General features: G+C 33.6%; 2 protein-coding genes across 4 annotated transcripts; one reads left to right on the top strand and one right to left on the bottom strand.

The window, feature by feature from the left end:
- Positions 1–25: 25 nt before the first annotated feature.
- LOC108568078 (transient receptor potential protein-like) lies at positions 26–11,802 on the bottom strand. Its single transcript, XM_017928984.1, has 19 exons — positions 11,471–11,802; positions 10,562–10,706; positions 10,412–10,507; positions 9,906–10,048; positions 8,477–8,678; positions 8,241–8,411; positions 5,692–5,926; positions 5,480–5,632; positions 5,281–5,426; positions 5,045–5,151; positions 4,857–4,990; positions 4,679–4,802; positions 4,425–4,620; positions 4,056–4,211; positions 3,781–4,000; positions 3,399–3,725; positions 3,156–3,338; positions 2,739–2,857; positions 26–584 (listed from the first exon to the last, which is right to left on the bottom strand). Exons 1-19 carry the CDS (start codon positions 11,638–11,640, stop codon positions 126–128), a joined length of 3,486 nt encoding a protein of 1,161 aa, XP_017784473.1. The 5' UTR covers positions 11,641–11,802; the 3' UTR covers positions 26–125.
- LOC108568079 (transient-receptor-potential-like protein) lies at positions 2,865–20,196 on the top strand. Of its 3 annotated transcripts, none has more exons than XM_017928985.1 (19): positions 2,865–2,950; positions 13,592–13,645; positions 16,263–16,381; positions 16,444–16,681; positions 16,744–16,886; positions 16,944–17,124; positions 17,175–17,366; positions 17,424–17,658; positions 17,714–17,851; positions 17,901–18,156; positions 18,251–18,384; positions 18,441–18,561; positions 18,611–18,806; positions 18,861–19,025; positions 19,077–19,299; positions 19,351–19,486; positions 19,552–19,632; positions 19,686–19,858; positions 19,911–20,196. In XM_017928985.1, exons 2-19 carry the CDS (start codon positions 13,610–13,612, stop codon positions 20,036–20,038), a joined length of 2,895 nt encoding a protein of 964 aa, XP_017784474.1. In that variant the 5' UTR covers positions 2,865–2,950; positions 13,592–13,609; the 3' UTR covers positions 20,039–20,196. The 3 variants fall into 3 exon arrangements, with proteins under 3 accessions (XP_017784474.1, XP_017784477.1, XP_017784475.1); XM_017928986.1 differs by lacking the exon at positions 2,865–2,950 and adding an exon at positions 6,353–6,724; XM_017928988.1 differs by lacking the exon at positions 19,552–19,632.
- The last annotated feature ends 4 nt before the right edge of the window (positions 20,197–20,200 follow it).

Raw genomic sequence — 20,200 nt, 5'->3', positions numbered from 1 at the left:
ATATTAGAGAACTTTATTTCCTCGATATTTTATAATGTATATTCTGTGTTAAATAAATATCAACTGAATAAGTGAAAGACTCAAAACTTTAAACCTAAAATACAATTATAAACTCAACTTTGCATCTAAATCCATCCGGTTCTCACTTTCCCCGACAACTTGGATTTCCCACCAGTTGACGGCCTTTCATTTTCAATAGTTAAAACCGCCTTTACCTCCTTCTCCACTTTACTCTTATCATCTTTTGATGTTCCAGCTTTATCTTCCTTTGGTTTCACCTTTTTATCATCATTGTCTTTCTTCTTATCATCTTTACTCGCATCCTTTGCTGCCTCTTCACTTTTATCGTCAATTTTCTCACCCTTCGACTTACCATCTTTCTCCTTCGTTTCATCCACCTTACTTTTTTCTCCACTAGCTACTTTCTCTTCCTTCGGTTTTTCCTCTTTCGGTTTTTCCTCTTTTGGATTCTCCTCTTTCGGTTTTTCATCTTTAGGTTTCACGTCCATTGATTCTTTAGAATCTTCGGTTTTCTGCTTATCATCGGTCTTCTTATCATTATTTTCCTGCGCGCTTTTAGATTCCTGCAAAGCAAAACAAAAGGTAAGATTCATCATTAAAAAAGAACTACTACTTTTTGAATGATCAAAAGTTGTGATCAAGATCTTAAAAATAGAGTGGTCGATATTTCAAAGTATATAAATACAACGGGGAAACAGATATTTGATGCTGGATGAAAAACGGAAGTAAGTGCATTGACCTCAATCCAGAAGTAGATTTAATTCTATTTTTAACTTCATAATTGTTTCAACGTGTTGCTATTGCATATATTTTCATTATTTTCCACTGAAACTTTTAATTTATAAAATTAATAAAAATTTAACATTTGAATAATTATACAAAATATTGTATTTCAAATTTGATTGAAAGAAAAATAACCTAATAAATTTTGTCGATAAGTTACAATTAGCTTCATGTGAATCTTACAAAGAAAAGCTAAGTAAAGTTACGAAAATATAAACTTTCTCAAATAAATTTTGAAATAAAAAAAAAACAATGAAATTGATAACAAATAAACAATCGTTGTTTTCGCAGCAAGAATTATTGTTGTGTTAGAAGGATGTGGATGAAGAAAGCCTTGAACCGATTCGATTCGTCTATTTATTTTTATTCTAATTCTAAGTTAACAATTTTGCGGGCCGCATCGGATGTGCTGCGCGCAAATTGTGTCCGCGCGTGTAAACAAATCGCGTCGACAAATAAATAAAAATCTACAGGGTGATTCCGACGATGAAAGCGATTCGAAGGATGAGAAGGAAGAACGTCGAAATCGACGACGTGCGTTTAACTGTTTACATCGTAAAGAACGGAGCGCAAAGGAAGGCGAATAAAATAAATAAATTGATGAAAAAAAATGGAAGAGTAGGTAAATTGGAGCACTTTTGGTGTAACGAAGATCAAAAGATAGAGAGAGATGAAAATAAAGATCTGAGAAGGTGATAAAGATTCTTAGAGGTGATCTTAGGAATTTATTACTCTAACACTTAACTTAAGTATACTTAAATATATTCGCATTTCTTTTTAATTATATTACAATTAGATCTAGTGACTTTTCTAATAAGTATATCTTTTAATCACTTGAATATAATTGAAATGATATTTTTCGTTACGTAATAAATTTATAGGTTAAGTTTTATAAGGTTATGTTTCTATATGTATATTTAACTATTTGTATATTACATTCTTTATTCAATGTAGCCAAGTTACGCAATAATTTAAATCATGTTTTTCTGAGTTCGAGCTAACAAAAGAAATTTTTGGCGTATCTTTAGTACGTAACTTTATTTCACTTTATATAAAATAACATTTTTTAACGTTTTTCACCAAATAGGAAATAATAAATTCGAACATTGCTCAACAAAATTTCAAATAGCAAAATGTCATTTCCCATTGATTATACATCGATACTAATAGAAAACTGGTTACGTGTTTTAAAGCGTACAAAAACTACATTTGGATGTGTGTGTGTTCGAAAAAAAGCTTCCTCCATCAAATAATGTTGCTTAAATATTTCAGCAACCTTAATGGGAACACTCCAACCTTTCAACAACAAAAAATATGCACCAATTTTCGTTCGCAAATGAGAATTTTTCCGCAATCAACTTTTTTTGTAGCGCATTTATTAATATTAATGTTTGAAAAAATAATTGCGGAAAAATAAAATTGAACAGGTCAGTGTAATGATGCTACATTTGGAAAATAATATAGAATTTTATAAATTTTCCAAAATATAAAATTTAGATGGTTTTTCCTCTTTAATATTATTGGTTTTTTTTAGGTAAATAGTTTGTGATTCGCTTTATTAGACTTAAATATTAATATATTGAAAATATTTAACAAAATTTGTCTCTTCTTTTATTTTTTTATTATTGTATTTTATTGTTGCAATAAATACTATTATTTATTCAAATAAAACAAGAATTTTCTACTGAAAATATAGTAATGTAAGAAAACTTCAATTTAAAATCCGGATTTTTTAAATCATGAACTTGAAATTTACATGTTTCTTTACCATTAAGAAAATAGAACAATTAATAGTGTTTTCTTTTTGCCAGTGTTAATGATATTTTTTCTGTAGTGCAGTGCGGAAGTTCAGCTGAACGTTGTAGGGATCGAGGATTGGGATGCGTCGAAACACCGTGTATGTAATATAAATATCAAACATAAACACATCTCACCGCAGACTTGAATGCCGTGTCACCACTTCCAGTTATTTTAGTTTCCACTCCGTCGGCGCCTTTCGCATCACTTTTCTTGTCGGTCTCCTCCACGGTGCCGCTGCTACTATCCACGGAATCTGTCGAACATCAAAGCGATTTAACATCAACCCCAACAGCATCAAGATCAAGAAAAGAAAGTTGCATGTGCATATGCAATACATCGGCAAGAGGTAAGCGATTTTTTATTCTCTATTTTTTTATTTCACTGATTCGTAATAGTTTACAAACGATTCGAGAACTCCTTAATTAATTGCCGGATAACAATGAGTGCATCCTCCTCAGAATATACGTATGTATTTTATAGTAATCACGAAACGTCGCTTCCAATTTAACTTTGACGAACGAACATCGTTCAAACTTTAAATTACGACTTACGTTTGAACTTTACGGAAGGTTTCGGCGGTGCCGGCTTCTTGACGCTCTTCCCCGGCATCGCGACGCCCTCGGCTTTGGCGGTGTCATCCTCTTCGGTATAATCCTGCTGGATTTTCTTGGTCATGAACTTCGCGTACGCAGTTCTAGCGCCTCTCGGAACCTCGGACAGCTTCGGATTGTACTCTGCAAAGGTCGCGTAAATAAAAAAAAACTGAAGCGAAAACTAAACTAATATTTATTTACCCAAGAGCTTATTTTGATCGATACCCGATCTCGAAGAAACGTTACTCAAGATGTGCTTCCGCAAACTTTGTCGTCCTATACGCGCGTCATCCGCACTCTTCGTCGTTCCAATTTGATCCTTGATGGTGCCCTTCCTTACCATAGAGTTCCAATCCTTTTTGTTCGACTTATTTTTCGATCCTCTACCAATGACCTTAGCCAAATGCCCGAAGATATCTTTCGGTTCTTTGGAAGCGCTCATCGCCTCGCTCACCGCTTGCTCAACTATACCGATGTGGAAATCCTTCAGCAATCGTCGCTCCATCACTTTACCTTTCTTCCCGGACACTGAAACACGCAAAAAATTTAACTTCTTAAGTTTTTAAATTAATCTCAGAATTACATTCTGTTTCCGAAGACAAATTTGGTGTCTGCATTCCGTTCAACTTGAATATGTCCAACAAATCGTAACGCATCTTCGATATGTCCTGCCTGATCTCCAAAACATCGTCCTCGGTGATTCCGAAATCGTCGCGTTTCCTTTGCTCCGCCATCACGAATCTTCTCACTAACATCCTGGTCATCTTCTCGTGAATCAAGCGTTCCTTCTCTTTGGTCCTCCTCTGCAAATTTTCAATGAAAATAAAAACGCATTTATTTATTACTTGAATTATTTACCTTAAACGACTTCGTTCTACCATCTTTATTCCTGCACATTAACAGATTCTTTGGTCTTGGGAATATGTTAAATGGAGGTGGTAGAGTGTCTCCGTCGTCGAAATAGCTGATCCACAGTTTGGACCTTGCAAATTTCCATTCGGAATCGGATCTTTCCTAAAAAAAAAATTGATATTTTCACATTTGAACCGATTATTTTGTTCAATTAATAGTTAGTTTGTTTTGAAATTTTCAAATCGTACTATAGTGAAATTGCACTGATCGAAACCGCACTCTGCAAGGTATTGCTATATTCTGTTGAAAGCAGACTGTATAGTCTACAACTGTATTGTAGAAATGTTGTACGTAATTTTAGTTTTATTAACTTACTGAAATAATTTGGTAAGAGTTGGACATCATAGCGATGAGCATATTGAGTAGAACAATTACGTTGATGACGGAATACGATCCGAACATTAGCAAAGCCCAGAATCTCGTGAAGCCCTTGATGCCTGTTAACTCGAAAGACACGAGATCTACCAAACCGAAGCTAGCCCAGAAAAGGGACTGAGATGTTTCAAATAGACTATAAAAATAATTAGTAATTAGTGATTGAAAAGTTAATGAATAAATATCTTATTAACTTTGCATATCTACGCCAAATGCTGCATGCCATATCATTGTTATCGAAATCAGGTAAACCGCTAGGCAGATGATAGCATTTGCTCTTCTCCAATTCGGCGTAATACCAGAGCAATTGGTTTAGACCTGAAAACGAATTTATGTTATAAAGGAAATGACAAATGATTTGATGCCACGAACCGCAACCAAAAGCAAATAACACTAAGGTGTAGATAAAGAAAAATTTGACGATGTCGATGATCATGCGACCTAATGAGATTTGCAACGGTCCCAAGTGCGGGTTCACGCTGAAGATGTGGACAAGCTTGAGGAAACTATAAAGATAAACTGTTGGATTGCCAAATGGAATTGATTATTTTGTGAATCACCTGAAAATCATTCCGGCTGCAAAAGCTCCTTCGGAGAGCAGCATCGGATCGAAAGATTCCCACTGTTCTCGAGGATACCATGGATCTCGTCCTTGACTCGCTTCGCGCTTACATTCAACAGATAAATTACGATTAAATAGCGTATGAAGTGGGAATTATTTTCTTAGTTTTATAAATATAACAGAGAGAGATAATTTAAACAAATTAGATTGAATTTCCGGAATTTTGTTATTTACCCAGACCGTGTAGATGGACGACATCCTCAGAGCTAGCCATGTCATGTAGAAGGTTAGCGTAATGAAGTCCACGATGTTCCACAGATCGGATAGGTAATCTGAAAAGCTTTCTGTCCACAACGTCCTTATCTCCGCCCATATTAAACCTGCAGAGAAATATCGTCAATTTTTGCAGAAATTCGTTAATTTCCGGACGCACTTATCATATAAAGGATTACGCCGCATTCAGCAATTCCTGGCCCGGCGCCGCGCTCCTTTCTCCTCCATTCAGCTACCATCTCTTGCATCCACTCGTTCCCGAACATCTGGATCGCTAGGACTTCCACTCGCTGAGAGGCGGCTCCCAGCAGCACTGTGCGAAGGAAATCAAAATACATTTTTTGTGGTTTGAAGATGCTCCAATATTTGTACTTAAGAAGTAGGCGTACGAAGTGCTGTGACATATGAATTTGACGAAGGGTTTCTTCAGGAAGAGTCCCATCTCCGATTCCGGTTTCATCATGTAGATCGTGCAGTAGATTGGAAACATCGCTCCAAGATGAGCTACTTGGACCAATTGGCCGACGAGGCTTTTCCTACGGAATCCTGGTAGCCCCTCGTACCAAATTGCTGCCAAAAGTTGCTGCACGCTCGGATGAGCTACAAACTACAACTAAGATTTATTATTTTGTTATTACAATTGTTTCTTAAAATTATTTTCATTTATCCTTAACAATTTTTAAACGAAATTATTATCAAAAACTTCAAAATTTATTAGTTTTGTTTATGAAAAATTGAATAATATAAAAAAAAAATCGCCTAGCAAAAGTCAGAAGTTTGAAATGTTTAAGTTTATTAATGGAAAGAAGGAGCCTTATTTATTATTCCTTTTTGAACAGAACGCCAAGAAGCGTAACGTCATAATAAACAGCGATGAAAGTATCCGCATCATGGGACTTAATTTACTGTAACGTATCAATTTTGATAAATCAGCACTGTGGCTTTCTCATTTTATAATTTTTAATGAATAGAAGTCGTAACAGCAGAAATCGGTTTTCACCGAAATAGATGCGGCGAGCGGGAACTGCAAACACTCATAAAACATTGATGAGATGCTCCGAGTTCTAAAATAATTACGGGCGTTTCTTTAATTAAAGGTAAGCGCAATCAGAGATCCCTGTTTGTTTTGCATATTTATTTATTTTTTTATATAAATTAACGTTCTTTGAGAAAAACAACGGCGATAAAAGCGGAACCGCACCGGAACTGGTTTATCAAATGCACACACTTCCTTGCGGTATCCTTAGGAAAACAGCCGAATGATTTCAATCACGTACAGCCATGGATCATCCATTAATTATTGATTAAGAGTTCCGTACTTGGAGGACAATAGCCTAGTTTGTACCGATGTTGTTCAAACGAAATCGAGCATCAAAGTGTGTCGCCTTGCAATTGAAAGAACCACGTAAGTGTAGAACTCTCTTCGATTTTAAATGAAATGTTTACAAAACAAAAAATATGAGTAAAGTGCAATTTTTCGCGATTCCGGTGACGTTTTTTATTTTCGGGAGGTGTTGTGCTCGCCTGTGTGGACGGAGGTATTGGATGCAAAAACAGATTATTATAAATGTAGGATGGATCCATTAAATCGCGAACACTAATTACAACGGATTTTCATTTAATTCGAGCGGATATCCGCGAGCGAAATCAATACGAACAAAAAAAATACATTTCACACAACAACAGAGCAAATTTTCGAACGAAAAATAAATACAGGTGTTAAATAAATTCGGTTCTGCGCCGAATTCGAGTTACGACGGACCGGACGACTTCACATATCTAAAATTATTCGCTTTATTTACGATCAGTATAAACATTTTTGCGAACAGCGTAATCCTAAATGGAATTCACAGAATAGAGGGAATACATTGAAAAAGTTCTACTTGTTGCCCACTCAGCTTCCAAAATCGTTTGTAATTCTCATCTATTTAATATTTCAGATAATAATTTGGAAGGTATATATTACTTTGTAATTATTATATTCAAAAATTATTTGTTTATAGAACTATTTTTGTCACCATTTTCGGTTCTTTTCAACATCTACAATATAATTTCTGTATTATTTAACCTTGCAACGTTTAACCTTTTAACGTTGTAACTTTTTACTACAACATATTTGTTTCTAGTTGTACTGCCAATTAATTGCAAAAAGTTTTTCATCACTTTCTCGCTATGCGCACATGTTGAAAAAAAATTAAGTATAGATGGGTTTAATTAAATTTCAGTCAAATGTGATATCTGCCATTTGATTGTAAACATTTGGATATTTAATTTTCATCTTCTTTTATTTACATAGTGTAAAATTTAATGCAATTCTCAAATATACGCATTTTGCAATTATTTCAAATTTAAAGTGATTCATTCAAATAATATTCATGAATACTAAAGTTAGGAATTTTGGAATTAGTAGTGAACTAAAATTAGATATTAATATGAGCAAGCGTAAAGTTTGAAGACATTTCTGGAAATTTCATAGCAGTTTCATAGTATTTCTTATTTTTATATTTCATTCAGAAACATCTAAATCAAAAGAATTAAATTTTAAAGGAGGTAGCACAATTGAACATTGTAGTATAACTATTATGAACTTTGTAAACTTTTTTAGTAGCTTCCAATATGTGAATGTTTATGAAAACTAGAAAATGATGAGTCTATAAACTGCAAACATTCATTAGAATTTCATAATTTAAACATTTTGTTTAAATTAAATTATTCAAATCCGATTTCTATTTTTTTGCAATTCTGTAAAAAATACAATAATTTTCGACTCGAGAAAAATACGGAGATTTTCCCTTATTATTCCGTTGCTATGAATAATTCTGCAATAAGTTTTTAATCGGTAACTGGAAATAACTGTTTGTTACTATGTAATGATAACAGTAAGAATTTTTATTTATTGTTGCTACTAGAATATCACCTACCATTTTTTGTTTATACTTGATGGCCAGCTTGAGTCGTTCCAAACTCTGGTGCTCACCCGGTTCCCAGACGTCACCCTCTGGATCGTAGTTCAGCAAGATCTCGAGCTCGCTCGAGGTCCTGACGTGGTCCAGAAGGGTGGTGGCGAATCCCTGCACGAAGGTCCTCATCTCCTGAACAAAAAGAAAATATACATAGTAAAACTCCTGTTTCATGCATCTTTGCGTTTGTCTCTCACGTTGTAATCGGCTCTGAATTCCGTTTCCATGCGGCTCAGTTTCCGCAGCTCCCACGACAACTCAAAGGCCGTCAGTACGGGATCTTTGGAGGAGAGCGCTATTAAGGAGGATGCTGACAGAGCACGGTAAGCGTTGATCCTTGCCCTCGAATGTCGCAAAGAGTCCAACGAATTCGACTCGACGCACTCATCGCAACCGCATCTTCAAGAAACATTCAATTAACGTTTGGTTCAATTCCAACATACAAATAAATCTTCTTGAAGCAATTTTATAATTCCATACGAAAGATGCTTCTGTATTCAATTCCATTCGGAAATAGAATATCCTTGAGATGAGTAAATGATGTGCAAGATGAATGATTACTATCAAGAAAACTTTTAACATCAAAACACAAAATTCGAATAAACAGCTTTTAGTCTAGTAACATTTTATTTTATTGAAAATGGAATATTTTAAATTACTTTAAAGTCCATATTGCAATATAAATATTATTAAAATATCATCAAAGAGACAAGTCTGGTTTCAAATCAATAGTTTTAGATTAAATTAATAAAATTGTCATGGCAACGTAAATTATTTCAATTTTCCCACATTTTATTGTTTGTTTTATTGAAATATAAATTGTAATCTAAAATGTTTTTAAACTTCAATGCAAAATTTAAGTTAATTTTATTGAAAAGTCAATAAAATTAAATTATAGATAACGAGTAGTTAAAATTGGCTCAGCAACTAGATTTACCTAAATTTTACTGCATGTTTTCTTAAAAATAGATAAATCGTAGAATTAACGAGCTACAATCACGTAAAATCGACTTAGTGTTGATGCCTCAGATTCCACAATCCTGATCGCATCGAAATAATCAGATCAGTTACGAAACAGCAGTAGCATTCGTGTATTTGTTAAGAGGCTTCCTTACTAATTGGCTTTTAAACACCTTCTGTGCATTTAGTAAACGTTTATCCCGTTAGGAAATTTTTCGTTATTTTTGTAAAGGAAAGACAAATAATTTATTGTAAAATATGAGTGGGTATTGCTTAGATTTCTGGAAAGGAGATATAAATTGCATAGAAACAATATACAAGTCTATATAGTATAGATTTTGCTTGGTTTCGTGCATCGAGAATTTCCATGAATTAATTGATTGTTGTGTGCGATTTATGTTTTAATATTACGTACGTGATGCGTTTGAACATAACAAATTAAATTATGTTAAATTTAATTATATACGGTCCTTTGTATTTTAATGTACAATAAATTTTGTATAATAAACAAACTATGTATTGATGATCTGCACCAGAACGGTAAACTTTAATTCCATTGAGTATTATGATGAAAGTATTTCAGGTTAATAAGGAGTTTTTTTTTTGATGGCAAGAAATTTATTAACGTGAAATATTTTTTAATATCAACCTTTGCAACGAACTCACTTGACATCATGCGGCATGGGTAGCGATGCACCTCTGTCCAGTAGAATTTTAATAATTTCGTAATTGTTTTTATGCGATGCAAGAATCAATGGTGTTATATCAGAGGTGAAGGTCGAAGATGCTCTGTCTACGGACTCCCAACTCTATAAATTTAAAACATTGATATGAGTGATTGTTTCATATGATTATAAATAAAAAAATTAAGAGACGAAGTGTCCTTTTTTTATTGCGAAATTAATTTATTCAGAATAAAATTTATCCGAAATACCGAACTAAAGTTAATCCGCTCGAAAGCGCTGTTACCACGAACTTGTGGCATCGTCGGAAAGTACGTAATCTTGGATCTCCACATCCTTCAAACTATTTTATTCGGCGCTTTTCCATTGAACGCTTATAATTTATTTTATAAAAGAAATTTTACGATTCATCACTTAATAATTTCAATACCTTTTAAATTGTCAATTAACATCAATTTTTTTTTTAATGTAAACAAATGAGAAACTTACGTAAGGTTGTCCAACAACATGATGTTCCTCTTCGTATTGAAGCAAAAACTCGACGGCTTCAATGTACTCCTCTTTGATAGCTTGAAGCAGCGCATCCTACATTTGATGATCAATATTAATTTCGCACAGAAAACATCATCAAACATTTACCTTGACTTGAATTTTTTCATCGACGAGCAATTTGATCAGCTCCATATTCTCATTCTCGATTGCCGCCGTCAGCGCGGATCTGTTCAAAGGATCCACGCAATTTATGTCCAGCTCTTCAGGATTGTTAGCATATTGTCTGATCAATCTGAAAATAACCATGCATTTTGTTATGTCAAAGTTGATTTCATCTTAAAAAACAATGTATCTATCACATATTTGCAACTTTAAATGTTAATGAGGTTTGATTGTTTTCTATTTAACCCTTTGTCGTTTGATGGTACTTATAAGCATCGGCATATTTATGTCACTATTTAAATGGTAAACAGACATTGTGAAACAGACTTAAATATTTGTTGGTACTTTAATATAATCTTTATATTGTATACAAAATGATTTGTTTTACAATTGAAAACACCAATTGACTATAATCCTACATTCAAGTAATACTTACTACTTCTGTATAGGTTATTTTGTATATTGTAACAAAAAGAAAAATTGTATAATTGAATATTATGAAGTATGTTTATAAAATAATATTGTTACTAAATATACATATGAAAATTGATTCGTTTTTGAAATCTAAATCACTATAATTCACTTATTATACGATTTAAGTTTAAAATTGACTTACTTTAGCAAAAGTACCATATATTTTTTTCATTGTTGAAATTATTGTTGAAATTCTATAACAATTTATAAACAACTTAATGTTAATGTGTTTTAAAATAAATACAAATTTTAATTGTTTTTAGGAAATTTTAATTGTCTTCTGATTAGCAATAATTTTCAGATGACAGATGTCAAAATTTGTTTTGATATATTGTTGATTCAAAGTAAACTTCATTTAAGGACTCTGACATTGTCGTTGACATGTGTCAAAGCTTATTGTTGATGCTACTATTCGTATACCTTTTGACCGTTGCACAGTCGCCTCTTTCCGCGTGTAGTAGATACGTCTTCTCGATGGGCCCGAGCGGTTTCTCCGTCAAATCATTGATGTCGAAGTTGGCCATCGGAGTTGTTGGCTCGTTCATGGTCTCCGACGCGATCAGATTCTGCTGCGATTCTCCCGACTTCATAGTCGCCAAGGAAATCCTTCGCGTGCTTTCGGTCGCCTAGTAACCAACAAATGATTACCGTTAATGTTGCTATGATTTTTTGTTTTTGTTATATGTCCCAGATAGATGGGTAGTAACATCTCTTCGCGAACTGTTGTCGCCGTGTGTGGCTCGGAACGCACGTAATCCCATCAGAATGATTTACTGTAATCTAATTAGCATGCACACAAAGCAACCTTATATAGATAGAAGCGGTGCCGCGAATCCCCTGCTGTCCTACTTCACCGCCGCCCGAAGCGGGGTATTCGATTAAAGTATATTGGTCAAGGGATTTTCATGTGAAGACCGCCACATCACATCATTCCATTATCAATAACCTAATGACAACCATTTTTCAAAAAAAAAAACTTACTTTAATTTAAGATCAACAATCATAACTCTATGGCAAATTCCCAAAAATATTTCAAATATTAATAAAATAACTCAATCAAAAGCAGTATTTCTCAACCTTTTTGCCGCCAAAACGATAATTTTTGTTTGTAATTCTACCGCGACTCCATTATTTATAATAGATGACAGAGAACATTATATATTTACAAATAAAAAAATCTCTTTGTGTTGTTCGCACGTCTCAAGGTTACGCAGATTCTTGGCACAGAGTTTGAAGACTATGACTTTAAGATTGCTAGGCTAGACTGTGACATATAAATATACTTTTTGCTACTCATTGTTAATTAACATTAACCAAAGTAACCTGTCATCCTCTAGGGTTTTGTTTATAACAAAGCTTCTCCATACTAATTTGTTTCATGTTTCGCTTCATGTTTTAAAATATTTTATTTTATCAAAGTACTTTACTTTCTTTATTCAATTAATTAATGATTGAATAAAGAAAATAAAGTACTTTGATCTTTCAAATTTTTATTATTTCAGTTATTATTGTTAGTAATATTTAAAAAAAAAGATTTATTAATGATTTAAAATAAATTTGAAACAGTCTAAGAGACTAAGTAGTTCCATGTATGCAATTGATTCGCTGCAACAGATGATTCATCGTGACGTAGACAAGGCGCGTTTTCCTAAACACATATGCATTAAAATATTTAAACAAGTCAAAAATGTATGAAAAATTCTTAAATGTATTTATTTTGCGTTAAAGACGTTCCACTGCATATTAAAGATAACAAAAATAATAAAAGAAACTTACTAAATTACAACATAGTATTTTAATTATTGTTAATTTACACTAAGTTCAAATAGTTATCATAATTAAAGAAACTAAATATGGATTTAAATGTTTAATAATTATATATTTTGGCCCTAATTCTTGGTGCTCAGAGATACAATAATAATTGGGATATGTGCGGAAGCCTTTTGCAATGTTCTTTTAAATAATTAAGAATGGAAATATAGTAAAATTTATTGTTACACAATAACATTACGATAGAAACCCCAAGAGATGAATGTGGATAAAAAAAATGCATTTAAATGTTTGGTAATTAGAGAGGAATGGTAATAGGAATATCGCGAATTACGTGCGTTGTCCAGACGAACCTAATCCAATTAATTAAGGTGTCACCTATAGACGGAACTCACACACATGGACATACATGCGTTGTCCATCGATTTTTGAAAACCTATCCGACCGTCCTTCCACTACCAATATAGTAGTAATAAATGAAATTGTCGTATAATTAACGATGATTGCCGTTATCTCAATTAACAGGAAAGCCGTTTCGCATACGCGTTTTTGTCTCATCCGCGAATGCTCACACACATACAAAAACACCATCATCGTGGTGATCCTCGAAACCGCGAAAACCACGAACAAATCCAATTTGATAATTAGATTTTGTCCGTCGTCATCATTCCTTCCAAATTTCGGCTACGAGATTATTATTCTTTTTTTTTCCTAAGCAATATTTTTGTGGGTTTGGTTTCATCTTTACACTGTTTGTCCTTTGGTTCGCAGGTGTCCGATCCTTTAGCGATGGACGACGTCGACAACGATTCGCTCCATGTCAAAGTAAGTTTCAATCTTCTCGGCTTCGTTTCATCATCACAATAATAATTTCATATAAATTAAAAGCTTGCATTGTCTCGGTCTCAATGGAATAAAGCTGCAGCGCATTTAAATATTAATGAAATGCTCGTAATAACAACGCCCATCGCAAATAGTTAATTAAATTTTCAAATACTGGAAGAAATACACACTTTAACGGGCACACACACGAAAAAAAAAACAATCATCATTTAATTATTAAAAATGAAAATACCTCATTTTCACGATCATCTTTCAATTGAGAATAAATAAATTCAATATTGTCGCTATAATTGCTAATTGATTTCATTTGCAAGATTTATTCAACTATAATACATTAATATAATTTACGTGGAAAGTATTGTTTAGTTTAGGAGTTCCCAACCTTTTTTTCTACATCTTTTTGTATATTGTAATGCACAAAAATCAATTTGCTTTTGGTTTCGGCGATTCAGAAACATAACTTTTTTTTTGTTAAACATTTTTACAACTTCCTTTGACTTATGTACGCAGGTATCGAATCGTATCGCAAATCGAATCGGCGTAAAATGAACCATTATTTTCAGTGAGGTAACTATAGGGTTTAGTTCTATATAAGTGTAAAATCAGCAATTAATAAGCGTTATTTCGCAGCGGCGCAAAACGACGTTTACCTGTACTTATATACTCATGTTTGAAAATTAATTTTAGATTCAAAATTCTCCTTTAATCAATAGAAGAAATCAATATCTGTAGCTTTCAAATGATTTTATAATCCAAGACAAGAAAATGCAGATGTCTAAATCTTTGTAACAATCATTGATATCTTCTTTCAACTGTTTCAAGTGGTCCATGTTCAAAATATCCATATCATTTCCATATAAAGCTTTAGTTTAATTTTATATAGATTCAATATTGACATTACTCTATAATTTCCGATTAACATGTTAAGATTATTTGCAAGACTTATTCAATAACTTAAATTAATGAAATTTATTTGTCAATTATCATTTAATTCATTTTTATACATATTTATCATTAATTCTACACAATAATTTCCAAGTAATTTCTTAAGTTCATTTTTAAGATTTAATCAACCACTTAAATTAATGTAATTTACTTAGCAATTATCGGTTTTTTTCAATTTTATATTAATTTAATACTGACGATACTCAATAATTCTTGAGATTGTTTACAAGACTTATTCAATCAGCTAAGTTAATTCAATTTACTTTCAAGTATCATTTAGTTCAATGTTATACAGATTTAAAATTAACGCTACACAAAATTTTCCAAGTAAATTATTAAGATTTAGTTAACCACTTAAATTAATACAATTTACTCGACAAGTATGAATTTCTTCACTTTTATATCAATTCAATACTGACCCTACGCAATAATTCTCACTTTACTTGTCAAGTATCATTTAGTTTAATTCTACACAACATTTTCCAAGTAACTCTTAAATTAAAGTAATTTACTTGTCACGTATCATTTAGTTTTAATTTATACAAATTTAACATTAACGCTACACAATAAATTCTAAGAAACTCATTTAGTTCATTTTTAAGAAATAATTAACAACTTAAATTAATGAAATGTACTTGGCAAGTATCAATTTCTTCATTTTATATTGATTTAATACTGACGATACGCGATAATTGTCAATTAATTTATTGAAATTACTTACAAAACTTATCCAAATACTTAAATTAATGCAATTTACTTGTCAAGTATTATGTAGTTCAATTTTATATAGATTCAACATCGAAGTTACGCGACAATTGTCGAGTAACTTATTAAATTAATATTAAAAAGTACCTTGTATAATTACAATTTTCTTGGCAAGTAGTGCAAGTAGCATTTATAATGTTATGTTGAATATGAATTCTTCTGTTTACGTATTCGTACAAAAATGTAGTTAGTGAGAAAAAGTTCTCGGAGACCAATTGCAAATAATAATAATAACGCGATGGGAATACGGTTATTCTCATTTTTATTCGGATTTAACTTAATTTGAAGTTGAGAGACAAACGGAATGTAAATTGCACGACTTTGCTCGAATGTCTCATGCATAATGCCCCAAGGGTCGAATAAGTAAATGGGAGGTACAAAAATATAAGTGAAATGCGTATTTAACATTCGCTAAGAAAAGAACAATAAATAACAACAATTAGGTTTCTTTAAATTATTCAAAAAAAAAGTAAGTAATTTCTTATTTTAATAAATGTATTGAATTTAATCGTAAATATAACGTAAGAAAAAGGATGAAACTTGAAGATATTCCTAATCACATTTGATATTCTCCTTTAAATCAATGAGTTTAGAATCTTTTCTGCATCGTATTGGCTTCACGCAATTAAGTAGAATTACCTAAGCAATGTGAAACCAGATTTTTTTAGGTCATTGATTTTCATCATAATCAGATTAAGTTTTATTTCTTGATATTTTTATTTCCTTTTAAAAATTTCTTCTGCGATTAGTAATAAATAACCTTAATAACCTAAGTAAACTTAATTGATTTGATTTGTCTTTTGGTAAGTTACGTTAAGGTAATTAAACTTAAATTAATGAAACTTAATATTAATTGAAATTAATTGAAATAACTATTTTTTTTTGTTAGGTAGACGTGATCTCTACGAATAATCAATGCAAAATGCCGATTCTGCCAAAATCTTTATCGCTGGAAGAAAAGAAATATCTTTTGGCTGTGGAACGTGGAGATTTAGCTAATGTTAAGAGGTATTTCCAAGAATCGTGTTGAAGTTTTATTTTTATTGAAATTAATAATAAATTGGGAGCAGGATGTTGCAGTTAGCTCAGAGGTACAACGTCTTTAACGTAAACTGCATGGACAGCTTAGGAAGGACGGCTCTGACCTTGGCAATCGACGGTGAAAATCTTGAAATGGTAGAGCTTTTGGTCATCATGGGCATAGAGACCAAAGATGCTCTCCTTCATGCCATTAACGTGGAATTCGTAGAAGCTGTGGAACTGCTCTTGGAGCACGAGGAGATCATCCACGAAGAAAACGAGCCTTACGTAAGGATTCACTCCAAATTTAGACTGAATGAAGTTAATTGTGGTGTTTTGATTTTTTTTAGAGTTGGCAAAAAGTTGATGTAAACATAGCGACTTTTACGCCGGATATAACGCCTTTGGTTCTTGCTGCTCATAGAAATAATTACGAGATCCTGAAGATTCTCTTGGATAGAGGAGCGAATCTTCCCATGCCCCACGATATAAAGTGAGTTATTTTTTGATTATCATTAAAAAAAGCATTGTTCATGTTTAAGAAATTTAGGTGTGGATGCGACGATTGCATTAAAAATACTAAAGAGGATTCGTTGAGGCATTCGCTTTCGAGGATGAACGAGTACAAGGCTTTAGCCAGTCCATCTCTGATCGCCCTATCCTCGACAGATCCGATCCTCACGTCCTTTCAACTTTCTTGGGAACTGAAAAATCTTGCCTTTGCCGAACCAGTGAGTAATCGATATGTTATGAAGTGTTAATTATTAAATTCTGTTTTAAGGAATGCAAATCGGAGTACATGGAACTCCGAATGCAGTGTCAGCAGTTCGCCGTCGATTTACTGCAACAATCTCGTAGTTCGAGCGAATTGGCAATCATTCTGAATCACGATCCGTATGATTTGAATCAAAAAGATGGAGATGAGATGCAACTTACGAGGCTTAAATTGGCCATCGAGTTTAAGCAAAAGAAGGTTTGATTTGGTTATTATTTAATTAATTAATTTGTCAATTTATTGTTTTCTATTTAGTTTGTCGCTCATTCGAATATTCAACAACTGGTAACGGCAATCTGGTATGAAGGTCTTCCAGGTTTTCGGAGAAGATCAACTTTGGCTCGAATCTTGATCATCTGCAAAGTTGCTTTACTGTTTCCTTATTACTGCCTCATGTACATCGTTGCTCCAAGAACTGCCAGTGGTAGGATGATGAGGAAACCGTTCATGAAGTTCCTAATTCACGCCTCGTCTTACCTATTCTTTCTATGTGAGTCAACTTATCAACTTTTTGACTTCTGAAAATATGTTACTTTTTTTTGCAGTTGTTCTTATATTAGTGTCGCAAAGAGCTGAAGAACATATGCTGGAATATTTCAAATTAAAACAACCAGAAGAATTCCGGCCACAGCGCGGAAACCCGCCCAGCATACTTGAATACATCCTGATCATCTTCGTGCTTGGTATTTTTTTTTTCTACCAAATTATTCATTGATTGAAACTCTTATTTAGGCTTCATCTGCGAGGAAATCAACGAAATCTACGTCAAAGGTATCCGCGCGTATCATAGGAATCTGTGGAACGTTATAGATTGTGGGAGAAATATCCTTTACTTCCTGGTGTTTGCGCTACGTGTTGTTGCGTACGTTCAGCAAAGAGAAGAGATTTCTCGCGATCCTCAGATGGCGTACATCCGACGCGAGGATTGGCATGATTATGATTTACAGTTGATCGCCGAAGGATTATTTGCAGCTGCGAACATCCTCAGGTAATAAATCAGAAACGACGTCAAATAAAAGAGTAAATAACGAAGCGGACATTAATAAAACAAAGAGTTATCCCCACGTTTCCGTGATTTGCAGCGCCCTCAAATTGGTGCATTTGTTCTCCATAAATCCGCATTTGGGACCGCTGCAGATTTCGCTGGGCAGAATGATTATCGACATCGTTAAATTCTTCTTCATCTATACTTTAGTCTTGTTCTCATTTGCTTGCGGTATGTAAACTTTTTATACATTTCCATTATCCTCAATAAATCTGTTTATTTTATAGGTTTGAATCAACTGCTTTGGTATTTCTCCGATTTGGAGCATAAGAAGTGCTATAACGGTGGTACTCAACCCGACTTGGAGAAAAACGCAGAGGCCTGTTCCAAATGGAGAAGATTTGCAAAGTATTTCTTCATTTTAACAACGATTTAAACTATACGATTTTTTTTACAGCGTATTTGAAACATCCCAGTCACTCTTTTGGGCAAGTTTCGGTATGATCGATATTGAGAATTTTGAGTTAACTGGGATCAAAAGTTACACTAGATTCTGGGGTCTCCTTATGTTCGGTTCTTATTCAGTAATCAACATAATAGTTTTATTGAATCTACTAATTGCAATGATGTCCAATTCGTATGCTATCATTGACGTAAGACATGATTAATTTGAGTTTTTATAAATTCACACACAATTTGAAATTTAGTGCCACTCGGACACGGAATGGAAGTTTGCGAGGACGAAGCTCCTGATGAATTATTTCGATCAAACACAAACGCTTCCACCTCCGTTCAATATCCTTCCTACTCCCAAATTCTTCTTGAAGTTATGCGGATTACATCAAAGGAGCAAAATGAGGAAATCTCAAAGAGTAGGTTTATTAAATTTATAAATAATCCTATGATTATGTTTTAAACTTTAGAGCCAAAAGCAAGAAAAGGATCGCGACTATAGATATACTTTGGTGATGAGAGCGTTGGTGTGGCGATACGTGACATCGATGCATAGGAAATGCGAAGAAAACGCCGTCACCGAAGATGATATTAATGAGGTGAAGAACGACATCTCGGCGTTCCGCTACGAAATGCTCGAGATTCTCAACAGAAACGGAATGGATGTATCTTCTGCTGAGAAGAAAGAGAAAGGTTCGAATTTATTTAAAAAAAAAGATCTTTTTTAAATGTATTTTATTGCAGTTATTGCTGGTAAAAAGATGAAGATCTGGGAGAGAAGACTAATGAAAGATTTCAAAGTTGTCCCTGTGAATACTAAAGAGCGTATAGTCAGCGAAGACGGCGGTACTCTGAGCGGCAACGAAGACTCCTTGACGAGGTATAACACGCCGTGTGTTTTTTGGATTCAAGCTTGTTTTATTCATAAGTCGCTTCCTTCCGCAGATTTAGGCGAGTTGCAAAGTTAGCTTTAATTAATTCCAACTTGAATAAGTGGAAGCACGTTGTGAAAGATGCTTATGTAGCGTAAGTAGGAGTGGCGTTGGCGATTTTGTTTTTTAACCGGAAACGGAAACCAGTTCGCAGATCGGACGCTGCAACAGTAAACAGGATTCGAAGAAGCAACGGAACCTGCAGCAGGCTATGAATGAAGCTAAGAGGATTGCCGAATCGGAGGAGGAGCCCATAGATACCCCGAATATCAAGTTACCAGATGTCACCGGGGATAACCTTCTGGGGTTGATAGGAAGTGGTTAGAAGTAAACTTGGAATTAGATTACAAAAATTAATTATTATTTGCGCAGAGAATGATCAGCATCTAACGCCGCGCGTTATCGTACACAATGAATTAAATGGAAACGAGGTGGAAGGTGAGAATGCCATCAGACTGCTGGAGGATAGCGAGAACGGAAACACGGCAGGATGGATTTAGCTAATTGATTTAAGCCCAACACTTCAACCTGCAATTAATAAGCTGACAGTTAAAGTGAAGTGGGCGTTAATGCTGTACTTAACTATTACTGAAACACTGGACCAGTGGCATTGCCAATAGATATGTAACTAAATGAATTCCTTACAATTTTAAATAAATAAA

The sequence above is a fragment of the Nicrophorus vespilloides genome, unplaced genomic scaffold, assembly GCF_001412225.1.
Source record: "Nicrophorus vespilloides isolate i.1.1-1 unplaced genomic scaffold, Nicve_v1.0, whole genome shotgun sequence".
In the NCBI taxonomy this organism is placed as follows: Eukaryota; Metazoa; Arthropoda; class Insecta; order Coleoptera; family Silphidae; genus Nicrophorus; species Nicrophorus vespilloides.
This window is presented reverse-complemented; position numbering and strand designations above follow the sequence as displayed.